Source organism: Dermacentor variabilis, chromosome 4 (assembly GCF_050947875.1).
Source record: "Dermacentor variabilis isolate Ectoservices chromosome 4, ASM5094787v1, whole genome shotgun sequence".
Classification (NCBI taxonomy): Eukaryota; Metazoa; Arthropoda; class Arachnida; order Ixodida; family Ixodidae; genus Dermacentor; species Dermacentor variabilis.
The window spans coordinates 81,572,724-81,600,384 of NC_134571.1; the positions used below are offsets into that span (position 1 = coordinate 81,572,724).

At 47.1% G+C, this 27,661-nt stretch overlaps 1 protein-coding gene across 1 annotated transcript in view; it reads left to right on the top strand.

Annotated features, from left to right (window-relative positions):
• Positions 1-27,661, top strand: part of LOC142579413 (guanylate cyclase soluble subunit beta-1-like) — a 211,856-nt gene that overhangs the window by 124,083 nt on the left and 60,112 nt on the right. The window contains exon 3 of the mRNA XM_075689567.1: positions 25,723-25,826. Coding sequence (XP_075545682.1) covers positions 25,723-25,826 — 104 coding nt within the window. The remainder of the gene's footprint in view (positions 1-25,722; positions 25,827-27,661) is intronic.

The window sequence follows — 27,661 nt, forward strand, 5'->3', positions numbered from 1 at the left end:
CTCTGCCGTTTTGCAGCGGCGGCGGCTTTACGAAAGTTCAAATCTTTTTTGAAATACTACTGTAACGCATACAGACGACGACGCATGCCGGCACATGAACACACAGGTACGTGTCTATGTGTTTACCTGCCTTCTGTGTCCTCGTCTGTATACGCTGCATTCCAAGATGCCATAACAACAGGCCTGTATTGAAACAGTATCAGGGGCCGAAGAGGGCTCTGAAAGTGCTAAGACACTGTTATATCACGGCAGCGAACACAGCTAGGATGGTGATGTGGGCGAGTGGGGGATTCTAGATTTTAATGCGTAAGCATTATAGGGCTACTTCCTTCGGACATCTGGCCGGCCGTGGGTGCGTGCGTCTGTAACGCGTATATATATATATATATATATATATATATATATATATATATATATATATATATATATATATATATATATATATATATATATATACGCACTTACAACTCCCCATAGAGAGTTTCTACAGTCATCTTTTTCAACGTGTACCGCAAAGAGACCCGATAGTTACATCACAACTCTTGCTCTTGCATCACAACGCTCTCTGCATATCACGTGCATCACGTGTAGAGCCAATTCTTCTCTCTCTCTCTCCCTCTCTCTCTCTGCGTGCGTGCGTGCGTGTATGCGTGTGAGAATGAGCGCTCTGTTTACGTGCCATTTACTTTAGGCATGTTCTTTTTGCCGTCCTTTTGTGCGCTGTACGTGGAGGAAACTGCCTCATTCTGATAGGCATGATAGGCATGATAGGCATTCACTGAAGCTTGCCAGCCGCAGCTCGCGGCAGAAGCCACTGTATTGCGTGGCGAAAAATTGCGCCTCCACAGCTGTTCCTTGCTTCCATACACGCTGGCCGTCATTGATGTGTCCGCTGGGCAGCAGATCTGGCGCAGTCGGTCGCAGGACGGGCGATCGTACTAACCCGCGACAGGGACCGCTTCTCCTATCCATTTTCTTCATCGACATAGAGGCCCTTAATCCCTTGCGTGCCCGGACCTATTTAGTCGTGTCGGCGGTGCGCCGCTAGCTGTCTTCGCTTGGTGTCAGCGCCGACACGATTCGATCAGCGAGACGCTAATGAAGTCACGCCAAGCAGAGATCGAGTCCCGCCTGAAGCACAATCCGCGGCGCAAGTCTTGTGCGAACTGCCGAAGCGACGTGTGAATTGAGCTGAACTGTTCACGACGGGTGATGACTAAGCACGAAGGAATATACTGCAATGCACGTGACTGCTTGAAATAGACGTAATAACGAACTTGATGCCTCCACATTGAGTGTGAAGAGAGAGGGAGAGAAAGAAAGCAGCCACAGGAAAGGTAAAGAATTCGACCATACAGACAAGCTTTCGATTTGCTACCCTACACTGAGTGTAAGAAAAACGAGAAATGCAAAATGCAAAGAGGGAAGGAGGGAGCGTGAACACTGCGCGCCCGCAGCAGGACGCACAACAGAACTGCAATCGCTCACTGCGGCCGGTGTTCTTCATAAACTGCAGTAGCACACGAATAGCTTTCTGCGCCAGTGATCAATGTGGCGAGGATCTACAGAAATTTTGTCGCAGGAGATGTTGTAGAGTCCAGTTTGTTTAGTGTCGTCTGTAGAGATGCGCTGGACGTCGTATTCTGGGCAAGGGCACAAGTGAGCCTTCAGACACGGAGAGCGAATATGCAAAAAAACGCGATTTAAAGTGCCTGTCTGTCTTTCAGCCCCAAGGAAAAGTCAGCACTTGGTTCAATTTCAATCACATTAAATCAGAGGTTACTTCAAGGTATGCGCATTAGTTCTTTTCCTCTCTATTAGGCTACTATTCATTTTCCTGTATTGTTTCTTTTTGTTGGTGGTGCTGTTCTTGCGTTTACACGCTGTTTCATTCATCATATCGTTATTTCGAGTCCAACGACCACCTTTCTAACCTTTGGCTGCACCGATGGAATGGAATTCCATTTTTCTCGAGCAGTAGTGACAGTAAAAATTGCGGCAGAACCCATCTCACGATGACTGCCGACGGTAATGCGTTAGCACTGCATCTATATTGCCCCACAACGTATCGCCATCGTCGAAACGAGGTATGTATGAGGCCTGTGCTGCAGCGAGACTCCTCTTTCGCACTTCCCTAAGAACACACGGCGCGATCTAACGCCGTCCCAGCGAAGCCTGTTCGTGGCCTAGCAAATGCATGGCACGCCAGTGCGCGCGAACTCTGAGAAGCGCTGCCATGCGAAAACCGAGCTCCTATCTCGCGCTTCTTCCTGGACACTCTGCGCCATCTAGTAGCAATGCCACGAAGTCCGCGCGTGTTCTCGAAGACGAGACGCGTTCAAAGTCGGTGCCTGCGAACGTTGAGAATGGTTCATTTACTTGCCGTATACTAAGAGGCTCAGCATACTGAGTAACCCAAGTTGACGAGAGGTTGATTGAAGAGCGGCATATACCCAGTGCATTTGTGGAACAGCCTGCTAATGCGTCGGATTGCTGCCCTTAAGGAATCACTGTGACGTGGTCTCGATTCCGTTCAGTACAGGTGAAATTTGAGGGATTCTTTTCGTCATTGTAGAGCGGAACATTCCCAGAGGCACAGACCCAATTACCCACGTTGGCACTGAAGAGGTTCGTTGCAGACGAGCTCAGACCAATGACACATACCCAGAACTCCAAGTCAGAGTAAAAGAGTTTCTTCGAACGGCGGTACCTGCCCAGTCCCGAGACTACAGTGACCGAAGTTGGTGTGAAACAGGTTCGTTGAAGAGCAGCACGCATGTACACGTTGGCACATACTCGGTCACCCAAGTTAGTTTAGGCGCCTGGAGCGTTCATGAAGCGTACTGCTGAGGCAAACTGCATTTCTGGTCACCGTAGCCACTTTTAGTACAACCTACTCTCCTGAATTTATTCTTTGTGTATAATAATAAACATATATGAAAGCTTTTTTTAGCTAATTTATTCCTGGCGAACATGTGCCCGTCAATTGAAGAAGCTAGACACTAAAAAAAAAAAAAAATACTCTCGTGCTTCGCTTCTTCAAACGTCGTCATGTTCTTAGTCTCCTCCTGTCGCATGCCAGTCATTTGCTTCTCGAACATGAGTCACTGGTCTCTCAGCACCCGGTGTGGTGGCACGCGCGACCCAGCTTCGTTTTGTCGTGCCTTGCTTGACACTTGTAGTGTGGCAGCCTTTTGGAACACGCGATGCTGCGGGGTTGTCAGACTGCTTGTGGCAATACGCTAACCGCGCATTATGTAAGAACGCGTGACTGAGTGTGCAATGTTACAAATCGAAGTGCAATAATGTTTCTTTCAAGACTTCCGTCTCTGTATTACTATAGAAATATATATACTTGGGTAGTTAGTTTCTAACTTCGCGCGCCTGCACAGAATTTGTCAGAACAGAGCAGAGTCTCCTATTCTGCTTGTATGTAACAAAACTAGCACGCGACCTTCTGAGCAGGGTGTTCGAGATCATCGCCTCCGATTTATCTCGTTATCTTCAGATACACCACACTGTTTCACGCGAATTCACTGCCCTGTCGTATCTTATTGTGACAGACGACCGAACACCCACGGTAATTTTTGACGTGGAAATGAAACACCATGGACCTTGGTTCCTTACTTATGTCACCTAGCAAATACACCGCGTAAGCCCATTTTATCTATCGCTATGTCCTCGCAACATTGTAGTGTGGCGATCCGACTGCATATCTTGTTCAAAGACCAAGGGCGCATAGCTTGAGGTTGTAGGGGCGCCACGCAATGGCACTATATTCGGTAGCTGCCTTTCCCTGCCTTGCAACACACGGGCGATCGATGCAAATGAATGCCACGTCGCGAGTGCTCTGTTCGCATGTCGGATGACAATGGCAAACGCGGCCTCTTATCGCAGCGGCACAAAGGACGACATAACACTGGCGCCGACCACATGCACGTGCGTTTGCATAATAATGTAGATAACGGAGACCACCACCTCGTACTTGAGTGTATCGATCCCCGGCCACGGCGGCCGCATTTCGATGGGGGCGAAATGCGAAAGCACCCGTGTACTTAGATTTAGGTGCACGTTAAAGAACCCCAGGTGGTCGAAATTTCTGGAGCCATCCACTGCGGCGTGCCTCATAATCAGAAAGTGGTTTTGGCATGTAAAACCCCATAATTTAACTTTTTTTTTAAATTTTGAGTATATCGATGTTCGGAGCACTGACAGATATTGACGTAACAGGGAATGTAGCACGCTGCAAGATACTCTGGTCTACTGAGCCTTTGCGTGGGCGTGGGGTCACAATTATGGATTAAGGAATATTTAGCTCGTATAAGCTGAAAATATTTGGCCTATGCACGCACCCCCATCTTTTAGAAACGTATACATTTATAGTTATGTTTGTGGCCCAGATGTAATCTACGAATAAAAGAAGACTTACAGACGTCACTGCTTACATAGTGCTTGATTTGGTTGAACCAGGCAGTTTCCTATAACATACACCGGCTGGGATAAATAAGAAGCACTGTTTGGCTGTATACAAAGTGTTCGAACACTACCGATCCGTCTTGGTGTAATTGCATAACGATGGGAATGTTTTGGGTCGTACTCGGGGAGCTATGTCAGCGGCGTGCGACAATAAGCGAGGCTGTTCTGTTAGGCGCTTACTTGCCGGTAACTTTCTTCTCAGTCGACTGTTTGAGTGATGTGGTGGAACGTCGCAATGTCTCATGGGCATTATACGAGAGATATCGTATTGGAGGGCTCCGTACTAGTATGTACCACGTGGGATTCTTTAACATGGAGCAAAAGCTTAATACTGTCGTTAGGTGCGCTAAAAAAATGTTTTTAATAATGTTACCCATTCGAAACTGTAGCATCGTCGATGATTGGCCGAACCTTTCCTGTAAGCTGGCCCCATCATCGATGTTGATCGGCTGAACCTTTGCTTTTAGCTGAAAGAACTATTTGTTTTTGTTGCTTAATAACTGCGAAAGTATGGTAATTTTGGTCAGGGAATAGCCTATACCGAAATTGCCGTGTAAAATAAATCAGTAAGAAAGCGGTTCTAAGTTTGCTGTAATCAATAAAGAAAAAGAAATAAAACAAACCACAGAAGACAGACAGCATCAAAAGCCGATACATACTTTTATTACTTGTTTCATCATTGACATATACTAACTCGAAGCTACAGAGGTCTTCCTTTGTGGCAATATAAGGGCAGAAAACTTGCGCCGGCTGTACGTTTACTTTTTTGAGGTCCATTTGGGGATGTTTTCCTGCAACAAATTACAAAACCACGCCAATGCATAAGCGCAATATGGGTAGCTTATATCACAAGAACGGACATTTTGGGCAAGTTGTTTAGGCTTCCTCCTAAGAACGGCACAAGAACACACGGACGGGAAAGAAGACGACAGGAAGGGCGCGGTCCTGTCGTAACAGCGCCCGTCCTGTCTTGTTTCCTGACCGCGTGCTTTTTTTTTTTTTTTTGCGTTGTTCCTAAGGTGAAGCTTATATCACATTGGAATGGCCCTCGCATATATCTGTTTGCGCGCGTATAGCAAAAAGGCGCCACGGTTTGCCTTTATTCATTATTCGGGCTATCTTGGGTGACAGCTCAAGAGGCTACGGGGTTTTACACCGTATACGTAACGCCGACGCACGCGCCAACTCTTGCGAAAGAAGCTGTGTCAACAAGTGCACGCAGCAGGTGTGCACTTGTTGTTTAGACACCCCCCACCCCCCGCCCGCAACAACAACGGAGGGTTCTTACGTTGGGAAGTAACTTGGGAAGCCCTCTTCGGGAAGTAACTAAGACGAGAGCGCTTTATGCAAGGAACCTTCACAGGCAACGCGCATGAGAACCACCTTGGGATCAGGCACCAATGGGCCGAACGGCGCTATTAGGGGGCATTTAATAACGTGCTAATCGTTTACCCTGAAAAAACTTTCTTATATGCGTAGCGACTCCCAAAAATTCACTTCGACCAGCACGATTCATTCACCTTTCGACAAAATGGTTGTATTCAATTTTGTCCCATTGTATGCCATCACCAAACGTCATGAGAGTACAAATAACGAAACAGTTGTGCAATCTAATTAACTATGTTAAATCACACCGGCGCACTGATGCGACAATGAACGGTGTTCTAGGAAACGTTGCTGTTCGACGGCAGATGAGCTGAATACTTTAAATAAAGAAAGCAATATAACGCCTGCATTCATCGCGAATATAAAGCGGTGTTATAGCTATAACCTATAGAGTGGCATAACCCGTAGCGCTCCCCCTGTCTGGTTTTCCTTTCTCCTGTCACTGTGCTTATTGCGCTTCAAGTCAAGTATTCAGTCTCAGAAACTCGCCCAAACTTCACCCAGTGTGACATAAGGTGGAAAGCGGTTATCTCATTCAATGTGAGCAAGGAAATACAGGTTTTTGTACAAGAAATACAAGAAAAACAGGGACCCGGTTTTTGTAAGTCCCGGGAAGACCCGGTTTTTTGCAACCCTATAAAGCCAACGCACAACGACAAGGAAAGTATAAGGGAAAAAACTTATTTATTCAGTTATTGACATTATATATATATATATATATATATATATATATATATATATATATATATATATATATATGAGGACTTCAAATAAATAGCTTAAATTACTTGTTTAAAAACTAGTAATTTCCCTTATGCTTTCCCTTTTGTTGGCTTTGTATGGTTGCGACTCACAAAAAACGGGGCCTCTCAGTTCCCTTTCCTCTATAACATAGCGAGGTTACCGCCTCCGGCAGCTTTGATGAGTTCAGGTAGCATATCAAGGCCTGTTATTAGCCTGTCACCCTCTCCCAAGTTCGCGTACCACGTGATGCCTTCCCGCAGAAAGGATGTTCCACATACGCCGCCAAGGCCACGAGTGGTGGCGCTGGCTAACGCTCCAGGCGTTAACTCCAGCACGCATACATAAATATACAAGAAAGTGGACGGCATAACGGCGCCGCGTTAGCTCATCTGGTGAGAGCATCGCGCGCGTAACGCGAAGATGTGGGTTTGTGTCCAACCTGCAACCATTTTTTCTTTTCTTTTTCGTCGACTTTGATTTTCGTTTGGTTATAGTGAGAGCAATATATTTATACGCTGCTACAAGAGGGCCTTCCAATTCCCCTAAACATGCTTATGCAATGTCAATAGTTAATGAAACCTAAGAAATCATCGGGAATATCATTGTTGTTTCTTGTTATTTCAAGTGTAGAAATTATAAGCTAACGGGAAATGAAAGTGGACGAAAAGAAAATTACTCCCGGTGGGAGGAGAACTTCCACCCCCCGCGTCATTTCATTGGCTTTAATAAATTGCCAGATTCATATCGCTGCGACTAACAAAATTTGGCACCCTCGGTTCTCCTTCTAGTCGTAAACATTAAAGAAATTGGCAAATTTTCAGTTAGTCTTCCTGAACGGGGAGATATTACCTTCTTTCCTAAGTACGCACTGATGACTTATTTCTTTTTCAAATTTTTTTTCACTATACACAGCAGACCAAAAGTTTGGCCGTACAGCTAACGCGAAAAAGAAAAGAAACAGAAGCAGGCGAAGGAGTCAGATACCCCGTCGTGTCGAACATCACGAATAACTGCTCGGTATACCACGCGCTTCCCGTAAGGCACCGCGCACATTACAGCTACCGTATTGGAATGGCGGATTCACCAATGTGCGCTAAGTGCAAGTGTGAAGAGACCATCAGTCACCTTCTGTGCCACTGTTTTCGCTTCGATAATCAGCGTGAGACTCTCTAGTGTGCCTTGAATAGTCTGGATGACAGGCCATTTACGGAAGCGAAGATCTCGGGAGCCTGGCCTCATAGTTCATTAGCGCAGAAAGCAGTTCGAGCGCTTTTTCACTACCTGAAAGCAACAGACTTGAGCGCCCGACTATAGACAGCCTACACCTGAGTTCTCTCTCTCTCTCTTTCACTCCCCCTTCCTCTCCCCACGTGTAGGGTAGCAAACTGGATTGAGTCTGGTTAACCTCCCTGCCTTTCCTTCTTCCCTTCTCTCTCTCTCTCTCTCTTTCTCTCTCTCTCTCTCTCTCCGAACAGCCCTCGCAGAGCCGCTTATCTCCGCGCACAAACCGCTCATCCGCCCGAATCGAAGCCGATTTGTTGCTGTTGCTGGTGGGAGGTAAGAGGGGGGGGGGGGGGTAGGGGGAAGGGGGGGGTCGGCAGTATGATTGTGGCACAACGTCGACATTGGTGGGCGTGTAACAGACCAGGAAGAACTGGTCGGCACTCGCTGAAATCTCCATTTTCCGGTCGGCGGCACAGGATCATTGGGTTCTTAGTTCGGACGCATACAAGAAATATCGGGCCTGCGAGAAAGCACCTCGTACCGAATACATTCGCGCATAACTGTTCCATGCGCATTCACGAAGGGAGCGTAACTCTAAACTCTCGTCTCCCCGGCGTTTGTTCTGACTAGCTGACAGCGTGCGTTGCTTGAATGTAGGGAGCTGACAAAAAATATTTGTACGTTGCGCGCTGTGGCGCGTTTTGTGGATATGTAGCGTGCGCGTGCACTGCGACTCTCAGTTTATTTCATCGAATCCATCTAGAGTAGTATGCTAGGCGTGCCGTCAGGCAAACCTGTCCAGAATTCATTAAAGAGGTCTCTTCTCTCTTGATAACGTAGTTTATAAAAACTTACAGTGTTTGAAAGGAAAAGTTGTTAATGTTATTTACACGACAATAAAAGGACTCGAGCAATCCTGCAGTAAGGCATGTTGTGGATACATAGGTTCAGAAAATTTTTAAACGGCGCGAGGAAGACAGGACATGAGCAGAAACAGACGCACACACAAAGCAAGTGTGTGTCTATGTTTCTGTTCATGTCCTGCCTTCCTCGCGCAGCTTAAAATTTTGCTGAATCCTGCAGCACTGAACAGGGTGCCAAATCGAGCGTGCAGCTTTTAGGGTGTCGCAATGAAGGCAGAACGCAAACAAAAAATTTTATGGGGAAAAGATCAAAACAGGATATGCCTGTTGCTGTCGCTGTCGATACACCTAATTGAATTGCATTAGTCAGTTGTTAATTTTCTAGACAGAATTTAAACAGTTCTACCTAATTCACTTTGTTGGGAAGGCTCTCCGGAATTCTCTTTTCCTTTTTTCCTCCATAACGGCACACTGATGGGATGGTTGATATTGCATTACGGGGCACACAAGACAGAGAACACGAAGAAGATTTAGAAGATGAAAATTATTAATATTATGATCGTCATCATCTACATCACCTATGGTGTGTATAAATTAAGGGGAATAGGCCGCGAATCAGACAGCAGGAGGTAGCGTGTAAGAGAAGTGGTGCTTCTGATAGAAGAGAAGACAAAAAAATGCAAACCGTGAGGCCGTAAAAACAAGAACTGCGCTGTCAGACTAACTAAAACAAATTTATGAAAGAGGTATTAATGAAGGAGAGATGAAAGGTCGGATTAATAAAGAATTTGAAGAGTTTGTTTCAGTGAAAAGAATAGTTCACGAAAAGGAAGAGAGCTACAAATTAAATATTAGCACAGTAATCGTTTTGTTTATCTTTTTAAAGAAAAGCAAAGCGGAACAAACGTCCCTGTGGCTACAGCCTATAGTGTCGATGCCACAAATTATAATATTACAGTAATCTTTAACACTATAGTCCAACCTTGCGAGTGGAGCTTCGAGTAACCACTGTATTGAATGTCGTAGCCAGGATGAAATGAAATCGCCTATCAATTCGATTACATTACAAGTATGACAGACATATGCATAAAGGGAACATTATCAAGACCAAAAAAACAGCCACGCTTGTTAAGTCTTCCTCAGCGCCATCCCTATGTCCTCGCTAGCATATTGCGTGCCCTGCTTTGCGCTGGAGTTTTTCTTTCTCTCTTGTGCCCTTCAGTTCTTTCTTTATTAGCCCGCGCACTGTACTGCTTCCTAAAGCCGTAGTAGCTGGTCCGAAGCATGAGCCCAAACAATCTGACTCCTTCAAGCCTGCAAGCTTCGAGACAGAGTTTTCAAGTCAAACTGGAGCGCACAGACACGAAAATATTCCAAGACCCCACATTCTGGAGGATTGATCAAGAGTAGACACACACCAAGCGGCACATACCTATATTTGTACATACCGAGTGATCCACTTTGTTGCCTGTTCGGGCACATACCCTGCGGCGAATACCCAGCAGCCTCAGTTGGGGCGTGAAAGACGTTAGATACAAATAAGCATACCGCCAAAGTGGGCAAGTTTCCCACAGAGCGCTAATCACATTAAAGTTTGTTTCGCCAATAACGCGAAGCACTGACGCGATAGCTGGCGAAGTATAATGCCCAGTAAGCCCTAATTGTTTGATGCAATATTTGTTGGATGGAACATTCGTTGATGCGGGCCAGCGATCTCCTTTCGAAAAGTAAAAAACGAGCCTGAGTTGCGCCTCACGGTAGTGAAGTGTAAAGACTCGGCTTGGCTTCCTCGTCTCATTTGTCTGAACTTGGCAATTGGTCACACTCGTCCATTCTAAATGAACCCTTTCGTGTCTTCCAGCCGAATTCGTGCCGTTTTTCTGAAATTTATATTCGGGCCTTTTATTATATATTATATATATATTATTATTATATTATTAGTGCTCCGATGTCAATGGAGAAAACCATCCTGTGAACAAGAAAGGAAGCCGTGAGCTAGAGGAAGACCAATGAAGACGAAGCAGGGCAGCTCAATTATTGTAATTGCATGTAGAAAAGAAAGACCGTTGTTCCACGAAGCGAATCCGCATTTCGCATGAGCGCACTTTCTCTCATTTCTGCCTCCATTGTTTATCTAATTAATCTCTTTATGTTCATTTGATCGTTTATCTTATTGTTTGTCTATTTATTTACTTTCTAGTCCACTTCAGTATAGCTCATTTACGTGCGGTATTAAATGACTACTCTATTTCACATCACATATACTAGGATCCGCTGCTGCTTTTGTTGCTTCTTCATCCTCTTCACCTTCCAACCCACAAACCTCCCACCTCCCCTTCTTCCTCTTCCTTTTTTTTTTCCAATCCAGATTCTTCTCTGTCTGTCGACATTTCGTCTGTGTGATCACGAGTAGGACCCGCTCCGCCCACACTACTTCAGAGCTATGAAGCACCGATTGTTCTTTCAAAGTGCCAATACAGAACTAGGGGGGAGAGGAGGGAAGCATGCTCATCTCGTCTGCTGCTGAAGTCGTGATTGGCTGCGCTGGGGTATGCGCCAGAGAGATACAGGCGCCCCCTGCCAATCAGCGCTTCCGTAGCACATGTGCACTAGGTGGAGGCTCATAGAATACACAACGCGCCCTTCCTGATTACATGCCTCTCCGAGCACCGAGTTATGTCGGGCGCTTAAGCCATCCGCTCCGCGCCGCGCTAGCTGTGTGGGTTAGCACCACGCCAGGTGCGCCGAACAAATAATCCGTAGCGCTGCTCTCCTATTCTTATCTACGTCATCCGTCGCCCGCCGTGACAGCTGCACCAATGACCTCATTCTAAGGGCTTTGCCAAATTTTATCTCCGAGCTTCATAGACCCGCACCGCGGATCTTCAAAGTGGGGGCATATAGGCTACACGTAAAAGAAAATTTAGGACCGTCTCCGCTTTTGGGAAGGCGACGGGCTTGAGCGAACACCAGCTATATCCAGTACACAGATGAGCGGGCGTTAGCCTGTCATGGCAGCTGCTGGAGCGATCGCACTCTCCAAGATCAATATTCCCCACAGCTGCAGCATCAGCGGAGTAGCTTAGCTAATGAGTCATTTCTACGTGCACGGTGACGCAGACACACATGGAGATCCCCACAAAGTCCCTATTCGTCCTTGAGACGCCCTGCTTTGGCAAAGATTAAGCAAGCAACTGAAATGGTGGTAATGCCGCTAATTGGCTGGTTCGTCTGTTTTCAGCAAGACTCATTTGTGCCCCAAAAATACCATCAAATAAAATAAAAACAAAAAAGAGGCTCAGAGGTAGAATCCTGGACTGCCAGTCTGCTGCTCGTAAGTTTGGATCCTCGCCTCACAACGAGATTTTTTTTATTTCTTAGTAATTTTCTCGCAGAGAATTTCGGCATTCTAGCGACGACAGCAGCTGACATCAAGATGACTAGGAGAGTATCTCACAGCTGCTATCGCTCTAAAACGGAATCCCTAGGCCACGTTCACTTGCTGCGTTGTTTTTTCTACTTTACGCATTCCTTTTTTTTTCCATACTGGTTGAACCATGAACGAACTCAAGTTCCTGGCTTCAAGTTCCGCTCTGGTATCTGGCTCCAGAAGAAGCAACGGAGTGAAGCAAGATTTTTCACTTGGTACAAGCACTCAAACTGCCCAGCCATCGCGTCACTCAAAAGACCTAATTGCATAATCAGTCAAAGTGACAAGAGTGCAGTCACGAGAACATGGCGTTCATCATTGTGTCGCTCTCTTAGTTGGCCTTCTGTGGCTCGGTGGTTATGGCGTTCTGCTACTAATCACGAGCTGACGGGCTCAATTTCCGTAAGCGGCGGTCACATTTTGATGCGGGGAACGTGCAAAAACGCTCGCCCGCTTAGATTTAGGCGCGCGTTTAAAGGAGAGCAGAGGGGACGCAATCTCGCGCAACCGAGTCGCAGGGCACCTTTGTCACCGAATGCTCTCTACGCGCCTACTAGTATAGCTCTTTGAGCTACACATGTGCTACCGCGCAAAAAAATGTTGGGTGTCGGAAAGCCTGGATGCAAAGAGACGCTGAAAAAATTTGCCGGAGCGGGAGCTCCCGCAGCTTCTTACCTGCAGAGGTCAAGCCAGCGTTTGCTTCACCTCTAAATACAGCCTTGTGCCGTGGCGTCCTCCAACAGATCAAATGCTTTGGTTCGGTTACTGTAAATGCCAGGCTGTTTAGAAAATAAAGGGTGGCTATTCCTTACGTAAGAATAAAAGGTTCAGCTGAGTATTGATGACAGTATTTCCAGAAAAATTTGCTTGGACATGGAGGCTTCATTTTAAATGCCAACAAAGCAAAGAAACACGTCTAGAACTATTGTACGGCCCGAAATAAGTCATAATAAATTCGTGGGGAATGTGAGGAATGCGCTTCTTTTTCTTCGCTACAACGTTATCTCCTATCGTGCTCCTCCTAAGATGACGTCGGTCCAGCTTCATTTCCGGAACTCATGTCCGCTACAGCAATTTTTGAAGCGGAAAGCTTCACTACGCTAGTCAACACCGCGCTTCGCGCGAGCCGGCGTATGTCGGAATTGGATCCGTAAGCGTGTTCGGAGTCGGAATTGGCTCCGTGTTGGGAGTCGGGGCAGGTGGCCACTGCTGCGCGCTATGCGTCATCGTTTGACGTTCGCCGCAAGCGCGTGTTTATCGCGGAGCCCGACTATATAACCGCTTGCCAGAGAATGGGCGTGCGCATTCAACATGGAAGGAGAAGAGAGTGATACTACCGATACAGAGAGCTGTGCGTATGGCTGAACAGAAATCGCAAGACAATGTGCCCAACAATGGTGAATAAAGAACTTTAATAATCGTGCATAAGTTATGGTATATTTCATTGATAAGCAATTTGCATAACTACACAAGGTACACGTATAGCATAACCATAAGCTAAACCGTAAGCATATCCATAACTTAAACCATAAGCATATTCACAAGTTAAACTGTAAGCATATCCATAGGCTAAATCATAAAGCATAACCATAAGCTAAACCATAAGCATTACCGAACCTTTTCGTTTCGAGATATCCAGGCTTAACCTTATAGCTAAGCCCTAGTCAATTCTTTAGAGCGCAGCTCTTGGGCACCCGCTCCTGCGTTTAGCGTCGGAGTCGTTCAGCGTGATCCCTTGACGTAGTCCCTCGGTGTAACCGAGAGAATGCGGAATGCAGCGGGGGATGAAAGACGGCGATAGCAAAGAGAGCGCGAGGAGGAAAGCGGAGAAGGAGGGTATGGCGAAAGCGTGAGAAAAATAAAAAAAATTACCGACGATTACGTTACTTCCTAATGCGAAATTTGAGCTCAGCAAATAAGCTGTTTCACCTTTTCGATAGATTGAAGCAAAGAAATCGAGCAACACATGTATGCGCTATCACAGAATTTTTTTTTTATATTTCCCGTACTCCTGGATCATCTCGACGGCGGCGACGGTAAGCTTCTGCTTCGGCGGCACGCACCTCTGGATTCTGACGGCGACGGCGCTGGGCCTCTGCTCTGGCAGCTCGTTTAGCAGCAGCAGCAGCAGCAGCAGCAGACGGAGGACTTCCATCGGTCGTCTCGCTCATGGCTCAGAAAGAACTGGCAGATAATTTCGCAGTGGCCAACGGCAGCGGCAATTTCGGCTCGGGCGGTGCACATATACAGATCCGCCGCCACCGATCTGGCTCTCTGATTGCCACCGCACAGGGCGAACGGCAGCGGCAATTTCGGCTCGGGCGGTGCACATATACAGATCCGCCGCCACCGATCTGGCTCTCTGATTGCCACCGCACAGGGGTTGCATTGGAGGAGGAGCGAAGAAAGGAATTAAGTTCGAGCCGGCGCTTTGACAACCGGAGACTCGCAGGAAGAGGGGGGAGGGGGGCGGCGTGTACACCCAGCGGCAAACGATGGGGGCAGAAGCGCGCGCAGCAAGCGGACAACACGATAAAAGGAGGAGGGAAGAGATAGCAGCGACTGACTGATGCCGCTGACGCCGATACAGGGGGGGGGGACCCTTTCCTCCTCTTTCTGCATGGCGGCGACGGTGTTCTATGCAGTCACGTTATCTTGACTCTCTAGCGGCGTCAGCGGCATCCAGCGGTATCAGTCGGTCGCTGCTAGCGCTGGGGGGATGAAAGGGGGGCGGAGCTGGTTACGAGGCCGACGACGACGCGAAACCCAGGAACGGACGCCAAAGAGCTGCGCTCTAAAAAAAGCATAGGGCCGCGCAAGACGGGCTCTGCGGCGACGATCGAGCGCTACGAGATAACGCCAGAGTAGCTCGCCGTCGTATGTTCACCGATCGCGTGCGGTGAGCGCGTCCACCGATACCACATATGGAAGCAAAGCACTGCATGAGCGGAGGTTTGTCGGCGGCGGCTGCTGTGAATCGCGCCCACATGTCACCCACGTGTTGCCTCTCGTGATCTCCCGATTATCGAGGCAATCCCTAATAGGAAGATCCACAGCCAGAGTGGTCCATAGCCGGAAATCTCGGTTGGCTTGCGTGAAGGCACCACCCAGAGTTCAGGGCTGATTATATCTGGAAGGCGCAGGCGGGTAGTGTCCCTACATATGCAGTCGTAAGAATGTGGTACTACACGCAAAGAAACGACAGTGCAACAAACCGAGCCAGACAAAAAGCATTGCCATTCGTTGTAGCTGAGCCTGCTGTCCCGTGGTGTCCTCGGCCACCGTCACAGGCTGAAAACCACCCTGACATAAAGAGATGCGTTTCTCCCTTGTGCTTCTCCTTATTGATCGATATCCGCATCTCGAGCCACTGCGCACGCAGAAGACACAGCGCGTGTCATAGACTTGACGTTCCCGCTAGCCTGAAAGGATGACCCTGTCGGAGAGGTCTTGGACGCTGAAGCCATGGCCGACTTGTTCTGACAGCTGCGTATCGCGCCAGTGAGCTGTATACTGCGCCGCGAATGCTGGTGCATGCGAAATACGGCTACGCACACGATTCCTGCTATGCTGTCTGAAGTAGGCTGGCTGAAACCGGCAGCATGCATAGTGGCTCAATCACGTCGGTGCCACCTGCTACATAAAACATGCAGAATTAAATGCAGCAAGTTACAGTTCTGATTATAACGGGAGAATGTCGAATTCAACAACGAAACAATGTGAAAGCGTGATTGCTTAACTGAAAATAATATTCCCCTATGTATCGTCACCGGCTATTCATAGAGTTCCATGAAGTCGAGGCAACTTTCACAACTCCTAATTGTATTCCTTTATAGTCTATAGCCTGTTTTGTGGCCCGCTTAGTATGACACCCTCTTCGTCTCGAGTGTGTAACACGACGTACTAGCCTGTGCTCGTGCAAGGGAAAACGCGCCCCTTGCACTGCCTTCTGAAAAATGGAGCAAGAACGGGGAAAGAAAGGCAGGGTGGTTAACCATATACACATCTGGTTTGATACCTTAAACAGAGAGAAGGGGGCCAGCAAATGGACAGAAAGAAAGAAAGAAAGAAAGAAAGAAAGAAAGAAAGAAAGAAAGAAAGAAAGAAGGAAAGAAACTGAGCGTGCGTTCATCCCGAGAAGTGCGCATAGAGACTGCAGTCAATTACTGCGGTATGTCGACCTCAGGAACTACAGCAGCCTATATATACGTGTTCCTCCACGTAACATTTGCTATCATCTATCACCTGCCCGTTAGTGGGAACATCACGCGCATTTTATAAGGGTAAATGTTACAGACTTTCCATATGTATTCGTGGCGTCGCCATAGCTTTAGTAGCATTCTCATGCTGTCCACCTTGTGTCGTTGCGGTTAAATAAATGAAGACGATTACGTCCACAAACAAATGATTGAAGAAAGACGATCATTCCAGCCGGTGTCGAACCTGGGGTGTTTTGCAGGAAAGTCTGAGTTTCCCAACGTTCGCGATGTCCGCAAGCTCTAGCGACGCCCTCAGATGAAAGAGCTAATGGTATCAAGACGTACTATTGAACCCTCGGCACCCATCCAGTTCCATTGGCTTATCTGTATTCCCTCTTCGGTTATCATAACTTGGGCGTTGCCTAATGGGCGGCCGAAAACGGGGCGAAACGGTCGGTGCCTTTTTTTTCATTTGTTCATCGTTCCGCCCAATCCATCACCTCCTCTAGTAAGTTATAGAAAAATTTTTTTCTGGTGTATTTATATAGCGCACTTTAGGTAGTTTATAAACTTTTGAAAAACGTGCAAGATGCGCACTGAATATGTTCAAAATAATTTGCTATTTATTTCATTTCGCGTTGTACCGCGAGGAAAGGGTGGTTTGACAGCTAACGTTTGGAAGAGCAGACACGCCCGGGACGCGCCCTTGAAAGGCGTGGCGAGCGGCTTGCGCCAAGTGTGCGGACAGACAGGGGGCAGTCATGTTATTGCCGTATTGCATTCATAACAATAAGTGGCGCTGGCGCGTAGCATTGCCCCGTTTTGCACGTTCGAAACGAGGAAGTGGCGTTCGCAGCGTGCGCTCGTGCTGAAATACGCGGCTTTATCTCGACATGTCTGCTGCTTCCGAGCGTTCCGCGTCATCTTTGTTCACCGACTTCCATAAAACAAACTAAGGCGAGTGCGAAACACGGGGCTTTCTGCATAGCACCTCTGGGTCCACATCCACAGAAACGTTCTTACATAAGAACTGTTCGTTAGAGCGCATGCCAGTCAGTTGTGATGCCGGATGTATTATTAGCGAAGACGGCCAACCCAAACAGGAAGCAGCACTTATAAACGAAAAGCTTTGTCAAGTCGGCACACTTGATATTTCTGGAAACTACGCCCCGACCGACTGCACCATCAGGGACACCGGCTGTAGAAACAAGCCAAGAGCTGCATCACATACTGAGACAGGCCCTGCACTTCGAGCTTTACTAAGTGTGGTTCGCTACATGGATAAGTGTTGCCTACAGGCTACAAACGAAAAAAGAAACTTTCTTGTCCAATTTGGGATTTCAGTACAAATATGGGCTAAACTCATTCTGCCAATACCTAATAATATTCCGCAAGCGTCATTTGTCGTTTTAGAGCCGGAGCAGAGGACAAGAAAGGAGATTAGGCGCACGACTCGCTTTCTTTTGAAAGCGTGGTCACAGGACAACGACTGATGCAAGATACCCGGCAGCATAGATATCGCCCCTGATAACAATAGTCAAGAGGGGAGGAGAATTTGCTATAGTAAATACGATTAAACAAACAACAACATCATAAAAATAATGTGCATAGTGGGAATGCGATGTACACCTCTGTTTCGACGAGAACTGTCTATGCAAGTCCCACACGAAACCATAGGTGGCTTGGGGTGACGCTCACTTTAGGTGCACTGCTTGGTGTTGCTCAGAGGCAACAAACCTATTGCTGAACATATTTATGAAATAAAATATTGTTTTAATTATAGTGGGATATGCTTATTATCGATGTATTTCACACATTTCTACGAAAAAAAAAAGACTTCTCCGTCAGGTATTATTATGATTCGTCTTTAAAAGAATATCGATGCCTCACATGAAAAGCTGCATAACGTTAAGGTGTCTTCCTTTCGGAAGTGGAAAGTACTTCACGGCTGGTCGGCGCAACTAAACAGCGATATTTGCAGACGAATACGAGACAAAGGTGAATTACGTGCAACTAATTTCTTTCATACAGAGTAGGTTCTCAATCTGATGCGTCTCACAAAATTATAAAACGAGTCTGCTAATATTTCAGTGCGTTTGATAATTTCGTTTATAACATCTGGTAACCTGAAGAAAATCACGCTTCAATTATAATGTACTTGCACCGAGGCGCCGAGCTGCGTGGTGAGAAACCACATGAGCTGTCACAATTAGATTGGGCACCTGGGCACCGCTCTCTAAATTCAGATAGGGAAATATGTTTCACTCTGAGATTGCCGAGCAGAAAGCGTTTCTTGCACGACTGCTTCTTGGTAGTTACCAGGAGTGCTACTCTGAACACTTCCAAATTCGGTCATCTTTATCTTTCAGGCCAGCGAGAAAGCAGCCATGTGGGCCCATCAGAGCTTACAAGTTGGTGAATTTCCCAACACTGCGGAATTTGACCGCGTCGAAGCACAATGGCACCTCATAGGCCTCGTTAGCCGCTGCCCGATTGTAAGCCAAAGAGTAACTCAAGAAACTATTCTTGAGGGCTTTCAGGGGATGCAAAGAACATTATAATTTTCCATATTTTGATGTTCGTATTGTTGCTCCGAGAGTTTCATTGTAATTCAATAAGGCTTCGATAGGGGCTAGTTGGTTTGATATCGTTCTGTTTAATGTGTTATACTGTTACACAAAAGAAAAAAAATTAACTGAAACACGTGTTGCGCATAGGTACATTGTAATGTTGCATATTGTTTTGACTATCCCGTCGTAATGTTGTTGGGCGTGCAATAGCTGTTCCACTCATTTTTATAAACAGTGTGCAAATGGGTACCTGTGTAACTGTGCCACCAGTTTGTGAGCCAATGACATACCTGCCAACTCTCCCGAATTTATTTCGTTAAGATTACGAATTTGGGGTCATTCTATAATTTTACGAATGCTACGTCAAGTTCTACGAAAAATAAGCCGTCGAAAGATAAAGCCGCAAGAAAGTAATAAAATTTAAAAAGCAGACAAACAATTGTCATGGTACATGTACAGCCTTTTCCTGTGGGAGCTCAATATTCCGTATGCGAGAGGAGAGTTCGCTTCCAACAGGCTTATTCGCATAGGTTCTTAAAGCCGGCCAAAACGCCAGCCGCAAAGTTGTCGAAAATGCCACAACATTATCTAAAAACAATCCCTAGTTTGTGACTCAGCTGCTCAAAGTTTGCTACTGCTGCTGGTGTTCTACCACTAACTAAAATGAAGAGCGCATGTATCCCAGAAAACTTGCGTGTTTGGGGAAAACCTTAAAAAAAGACTGCTTACTATCCACCCTCTTGCTTCGTTGTCGTGTGGGCGGTAATATTAAACGGGTTGGCAGGTAAGCCAGGAGTAGTCGGCGCCGTATTTGTGCACCAACATTCTAGCATGTCAGCTGAACACGTGAAAAAAGAATGTACGTGAAGTAGGATATTGTGTATGGGGGAAATCGGGGGTTTTCGAGCTTGGCTGAGGAAAAGGGGGTGTGGATGGGGAAAGAGAGTCCGTATAGGGTTCCGGGCAGAAGGGCTTATTCTCCTGGGGAGCCTCATATGAAGGCCTCTCCGAAAAAGAAGAAGCCCTAAAAACCATGCCAACGCTTTCTTTTTCTCTTAGAGGGTATTACCATATTCAATAAGCGCGACATTCGCGGCTAACTCAGAAAAAGGCGAGGTGGCGCTAGGGCGTAGCGCACAAACAGAACACGCGCCCGAACGCCAGCGCCAGAGCTCACTGCCTCGCGGTGGAAATCGCGCCGCAAATGACGTTCCGCAAAGCCCCGTCCTCCGGTCGAGGTTCTGGTACCACGGTGGGGAGTGTGTTTGATTGGAGCGCGATCAGCCACATTGAAAACGAGGATGGTTGCGCGGCCGAAGCAGATTTGCCGCCTTTACTGTTCTGGCGTAAATTGGTTCCTGTGGAGAAGCGGGTTTCTCAGTGCGCATTAAATATGTTCTACGGTAACGAATAAAGAACTGAAATAACAAAAGCGAAATAAACAAATGTATGAAAAAAGCGCCAATGCGTATAACTATAAGCAAGGCAACCATACAGCAACGAAGAGTTTACGCGGTGCCCAATGTATGTTCGCACCGCTATCCGAAGGTTTTATTCATTATGTAGTGTTTAGCCGTTTGTGCGTGAGTCTTCTACGCACTTACATCAGTGGCAGGTCCAAACGCAGAGATTAGTTCAAATTCAGCGTAGTCTTATTAGACGTAAGTCCATGCTTCACGCTAAATGCTATAGCTCGCTCGTCTAAACTGTTCGTCAGGGAAAACAAACGTGTTCCTATCTCGTTCCAGCTAAATTAGATTGTGATGTATTTACAGCCCTGCTTTTTCGCGAGGTTCTGTCGTTCTATCTTTGCTCGAAGAATCAAGTACGTGTCTTTCCACTGCGACACTTACATAAACACTGCTTGTTTCACAACCTGTATTTTAGCGACTGTGGGAGTACACAACTTCAGCCTCGCTCATAGCATGCGCGAGGCAAGCGGCAAGCCTGAAACGGTGCTTTGACCATGAACCAGGCGAGATATACGTTCCACGCTGTTTTGACTAAGGGTGAGTATGACGGCTCAAAGTGACAGAAAGGAGGAGGACGCGTATAGAATTATGTGTAGACTACTGTAGACGACGCATCTCTGTCCCCTCTGGGCTGGCCGTCATCTCGTGATTAGTTTCATGCATTTACATGAACCCTTCACGTCATGTTTCATATTTATGTATTCGTGGGTGTATAGGACGGTGTACTGGGGATTTCTGGCACTCTCGTGTGGCTTCTTTTCATTTTCTTGCTGCATATATATTTTTATGCTATTGTTGTGGCTCAGCGGGAAGGAGCAGCCGTCACCATTACAGGGTGATTACAGCTTTTTCTTTTACTTTCATTTCAATAAAAAAAAACTTCCACGTGCAGCATTTTACCACCTGCGAGTAACATACTTCCTGGGAACTTGCTAGAAATATATCCTTTACTATTGCGCTAAAGCAGTCAAGGAAACGTGGCCACCTTTCTATCCACGCGTGCTTTTAACCTCTCGGCCTCTACATCTTGTCTTTGAACATTGCGCGCGACCGCTTTAAACTTATGTAACGTTCTACCTACGCTTTTTCAGAAATTGCGAGTATTTCTATGTGTCATGGCACCCACACATGAAAACACGTGGCATACGACAGGTAAATTCTCCCCTCGTACAGATAGTCCCTACAGCTTTGTTGTGTTGTAACTTTTTTTTTTTTTGACCGAAGTACAAGACACGTGCGCCTTCGAAAGTCGGAACCCTGTCACCGAGCAATTCATAACAGAAAGCGTTTCTTATCGGATTTGCTGTCGCTGCGAATAACGAAGTGAGCAGACGCTGTTTGGACAGCAGAAAAGAGGATAACGAAAAAGACGTTGATGTAGATTCAGTCGTTCCAAGAAAGCCTTAAGGCAGCGTAAAATGTACAGCAGCCTTTAATGCGCATAGAGCAGCGAAACCGAAGAGGAAGAGGAAGCAGATCAAAGAGGCCAGAAAAAGCAGCACACTGAGCAAGCAAGCAAGCAAGCAAGCAAGCGTAGTTAAAGAAGACAGAAGAGAGGCTGACGCCGCCATGGTATACGTGAATCGAAGATGTAGTAGGGCCGTAAAGGTGTCACGCGCCGCAGGAGCGGCTATTCGAGAGAGCTAAAACGGAACGCTTCCCTCGGGGACTCTTGTCATACTGTCGCGGTGGAACGCACTGGAGAAATATGTTTCTCGTTGTGGTGCCTCTGCCGGGTCTATACAGCTCCGCATGCCCCGGCCAGCGAGTGTTTGACGCGCGGACAATTGAAGCGTGGCCGCTATCCAATGGCGGCATCAATAATGGCGATTCAGGTAACCTAACACTGACAGTTTCGTCGTCTTTCTCTCTCTATCTCCATCTCTCACTAAACTTGAAACATGAAGCACTGAGAGGAACGGAGTGAAAGAAAGAGAGTGAAGAGAGGAACGCAGGGAGGTAAACCGGAAAGGTCTCCGGGTGGCTACCCAGCAAAATATGAGGACGCTTGAAAAGGGCCGGTTGATCAAGTGCTTCATCACAGCAACTGCTCAGTACACCCAGAGGAACTATGCGTTCTCAGATATTGTACTTGAATTTCAAAGGACTGACTGCATGCATGCGTTTGAACTTGGTGAACTTCACGTTTTGTATATACCACTAGTTCTCTTTGCTATTTGCAGCGAAGCTGTTTGCCTCTCAGTGGTCGGCATTATACATGTGTGTGTTCTTCCGTTAGCAAAAAACCTCAGTGCCCTTCCACTCGGTGAAGAACGATGACCAGCGAAGCTGCGTATGTGGGCCCCTTATGGTGAATTGCGCCTCCGCCGACCCGGCATTGCACTATTTTCGGGATCGGCCCGCGTACGGGGCAGTGCTTAACGCCTGCTTCACCTCCACCGCAGGTCGGCCCGGCATTGCACTATCTCCGGCATCGGCCCACGTATGGGAAGTTTTTTGCTTACCACAACGACACGAAAACTTCCTTTGACGGTAGTGGTATACGGATGGGACCACATTTGACAGCGGAGCTGTAAAATGTGGTCCGATCCCCGCGGCGGTGCAGGGCAGGAGCAGTGGCGCCGTATACCCCGCAAGGCAGAGGCCTCAAGCACTCAGCAAAGTAACGCGAAAAGTGCGTAGATTCTCTGGGACCACGCACACAACATGCAGAACAACATTCGTTTCAATAAAGAACAAGCACGAAACAAGCATCTGAACCACGTGAATGATGATAAGGCACTCCTGATGACGATGCAAAGCGCGCATCTCTCCCCACATGCGTTTCCCGGTAAAGATTACTGTTGCGCAAGCAGCCGCGACGACGGCAGCTTGCGGGGCTATGACCAGCGGCGTCGTGCTGCCAAATTATGATTATTCCTATTACTACCATTACTCTAAAGCTATGAAACATTGCATGCCCCCCTCAGCAATTGTAGTGGCGGTTTTCAAACAGCTTCGTTGGACATCCATCCACTTTCGCGGGGCCGGTATGGCAAGTCATTCTATTCTTCCTTTTCTTTTTTTTTTTACGTCAACGTGTTGTTATCATTGGCTTAACCCAACAATAAAATATAACAAAAATGTAGACGTTTCGCCACCTATGCGGGTGGCATCGTCAGTACGCAAATGACTACAAATGAGAAAACACATAGTATTGATGTAGGATCCTACGCTAAATAAAGAACGCTTGGTCAGTTCGACGTGATACAGAATTCGTTGTAAATTATATTTTCGTTGAATTAGAGGTGATTGGTTTGTTAGAAGCGAAAATTAAGGTCATAGCGCCACATTTATAATTTTAATTTAGCGCCGGTACACCAGCGTCGGTACCCCAGTGACGTCACAGACTTCTACGTATCTTCTTTTTCGCATTTTAAGCTGTTGTGGCTCAGTACAACATCTCGAAGCTTCTTAAGTTCTCTCTTTGGCTCTTTCAGAAGAGAATGTATGGTTAATTTTACCGATCAAAAATAACCGGGCCCCAAGTAGATGCCTTCAAAAATACGTGACATGCCAGCGAGCTGGTACGGGAACATCAAGGTGACACATTCTTCTAGAATGCTGTCATCATGAAACACCTAGGCCCCGACTTAGATCGCCGCTAACGGCAACAGACCACACACCTACGCCATTAAACATTAAACATTCATTCATACCACACACCAATTCGTTGCATGGGATTGAACCCGCGGCCAACGAAGGCGGTGGCATTGTTGGGGCGCTACTAACGAACGTAAAAAAAGCGTCTTGCTCATTCGAGTGTTCCTTATTTCTGTAATCTTGCATGTTACGCGGTATTGCCATTTTTCATCGTATGGTTGCTTCAACAGTTTACCGGCAATGTCGCCGTGTTGTTTTGACTGTTACGTTTTAGTGTTGTTGTGTGTGCGTTGGGGGACTGTATTTCTACTCGAAAGAGACAGAGAGAGAGAGAGAGAGGTCATAAGAGAAAGGCTCGTCTTTCCACACAAGCCATATGCATAAGTATACTAAACCGTATGCTTGACAATATGGCCTCTTGATGAGACAAAGTGTAGCCGGCGTCATATGTGTTGTGCCAAGGTCTTCATCTGTCACGTCAATAAATAAACTGAGCTTGCACATGTGAAGAAGAAACAATGCCCAAAAAAATTTTCCACTTTCTAAGGGGAGCACTTCGAGCATTGATTGTCTCGTGTAGCTAAGAACAACAACCGTCACCACCTGCCGCAGTGCAGACGGCGCCAGCAGAACCCTGAAGACATCAGCTTAAAGAAATCACACGCCTAGAGATTATCGCGCCACTCTCGTTCCCAAAAGACTGCCTAGCTTTGTTTCCCGCCTACCTTCCTTAAGCTCCAATGAACAGCTTCATGGCGACAAGGGTATCAAATTACTGCAGCAGCTCGCGAGCTTCCGGGTCAAATTAGCCTTGACATGCGATGTGTGCTTCTGCAGAGTGTATTGCGTAATATAAGCTGCCGGCGACTGGCACCCCAAAAAAAAAGCTCGAGCCGAGGGTGTCTTGCCGGCGGGGCAACGCTTTAAATTATCGTTCAGCAATCTGATCAAGCGACGGTGGGACGTGACCTATTCAACGCCGGGCGAACTAATTAGGTCTTGTATGCGTGGCCACCTCGGAGCCGAAACGCAAGGAAAAAACACCGGAACAAATAACGGAACTGGCGCCCAGTGTTTCACACGGCAGCAACGAAGAAAGCACTGAGGCGACAGACTAGCAAGAAACTTGGAAGAAACGAAACCTGTTCAGATGTTTTCTTTACTGGAGAGATCTGCCATAATAAAAACCAAAAGTGCGAAAACGAAAGGGGGGGGGAGGGGAACTTGTACGTACCTACGTAGAGAGAGAGAGAGAGAGAGAGAAAAGAATACAGAGAAAGGCAGGGAAGTTAACCAGCGGTAGTTCCGGTTGGCTACGTGCCAGGTACACGCTGGTACGTAGGTAATAGTGGAAGACAGGAGAGAGCTTTAGAATAAACCATCGCTCATGTGAGAGAAGGCAAAAGTTCGGAGCCACATGAGGAGGGGAACGGAGCTCGCGTTAAAAAAACACTGGAGGAGATTTAATTTCCGGATTGAGCCAAGACGTTGGGACGAATTCTTTTCTTAGATACGGTTGTGCTAAATAAAAAAAAGAAGAAATGGGGATGGGGGAGTGGAAAAGAAGAAAGAAAGTGTGCACGACTCCCAACTACATAACGCGACGGGAAAATGCTATGCCGCTTATGCGCCAATGCGTTGTTCCAATTTTCTATTTGTTGAGCTCACCTATCTTAAGAGATGTGTCGAACGTTAGTGACAGAGGTGATGCAAAGCGAATGTGAAATTCACCGTGCGTCCTTTATTTCTGCGCAGGCGCAAAAGCAAGATCCGTATGCACGGCGGTTCTTTCCTCATGCATCGAGTGTACCAGGACGATGTCACTTTCAAGTTGGTGCAGTCGGCGTCCGAAGTGCTGGGTGAGCGCGTACTTTTGTTTTACTCAATTTTTTCACTGTGCGCAAGGCTGCCTCTGAATGAAGTATGCTACAGGCCCTGATTCTATCCCACGTAGGGGCTATATATTCTCAACACTTTTTACGCGATCATCATATCTAGGCCAGATGAACAGACCCAAAAAAAAAGAAATGATATTGAATTTTAAAGTAATTAAAGAAAGCTGTTAACAGATTGTCAAACGCTGCTAAGCTTGTGCGAACTGTGTCTTCCATAGACGTAGGCTGACCGTTTTATCTAGTGTTTTTTCTTTTTTTTCTTAGCGGGGAATACCAAAAATTCAACCGTTCGCATTCTGGTGGATAAAGCACTACTGCACTCGAAAAAGTGTTTTCTGAATTTCTGCGAACGTATATTTGGTAGGCATTAAAAATAAAAGTCTGCGTCGTCCTTTGCGCCATGTGTGAAATAGCTTGAAACGTCGAGACTGACGAGATTTAAGCGAGCGAGAACGCTTCTTTGTAAACGAAAGATAAGAGCTGGCTGCGCAATGCGATGTCACGTACAATTGCACAGAAATATCATCCGCGTAAGAGCAGGTTCATATATAAGAAGCCCACTTCTATTCCCAGTGAATAAGGTATTTGCCACTGGACGTCTGCCAAATTGTGTTAGCCATGTCCAGCCAAAGTTAGAAGTGGCGCATAGCAGATTTTCAGTTATGGTTCTTTATCCAGTTATTTGTTGTTTACTTGTTTCACGGTGTAAGGACGTGGCAACAAGTGCCATCTGATATTACGTTTTGGATGGTGTTTGTTAAAACGCACTTCTATCATTGCCTTCGCCAGCATCTAAAGTGGCTGTTTAGGGTACGAGCTGCGGTCGGGCAACCTGAAGAGTATTTCTGCTTGTGCAGCCTTCAATCGCTCGAGAAGCTTCTAGACTGACCAGCGAATGCGATGCAACTCAAGGTAGCTCCATGTTCGCTTATTTTTCATGTATCATTCGTGATGTTCGTAGACAGAATAAAGCAAGCCTATTTCGCGAAGTGGTCTGCTTCCCTGACTCGCTTCCTCGTGTTGGTGCTTGTTAATACTTTCCCGAATTCCGGGCCGGTGTATCGTAGCGATTGCTCCCTCTGGAAAGTATGCCGCTCTTATCACCCGCCGTCAACGGTCGGCTGATGCCATGGAGAACGAGGGCGGAGCATCGGTCTGACCCTTGACGAAGCGTGAATAGGAATGGCGCCAGAAAGCCAAAGCAGCGAACCTCGCAACCTAACTGCGCATGTGCAGCAGTTCTACCGCGGGTCGGTTAGGCGGTGCAACATGTGCTGAAATCCACGAGTTGTTCGCGTTTCATTCTATGTGGGTGGTACGAGTACGTTTCTTTTTTTCTTTTCATCGCGAGACCTGAGCAAGACAGTGCGCTTTCCCCTTTCTTTACAAGCTTGTTGGCTTATAGGGCCGTTTAAGGGCCATCTATAGTCCGACGTGACGCCCGCGCGCGCACACGCTACGTCACGTCGGCGAAAACGACCCCTCTATAGTCGGGCGCACCGGCGCAGCCAACGTAACCGGCGGCCTCCGACGCGCCCCGACGGGCCCGGCGCCGATATGGCTCCTGAGCCATTCGCGCGTCGGAGTAGGAGGAACTCTCGCACTACAATGCATTGCGCGCGAAGAAAAAGGCGCCAACACGACTCCGCAGACGGCTTTTGCGGACGGCGCGCGACTTGGCGAACCTTCTGCGCATGCTCCGAAGATAGCAGCCGACGGCGCGCGCGTTGAAGTATAGAGGGGATGGCATCTCGGCTGGCGCAGCGCAACCGATGTAGCGTGACTGACCCCGAACGACG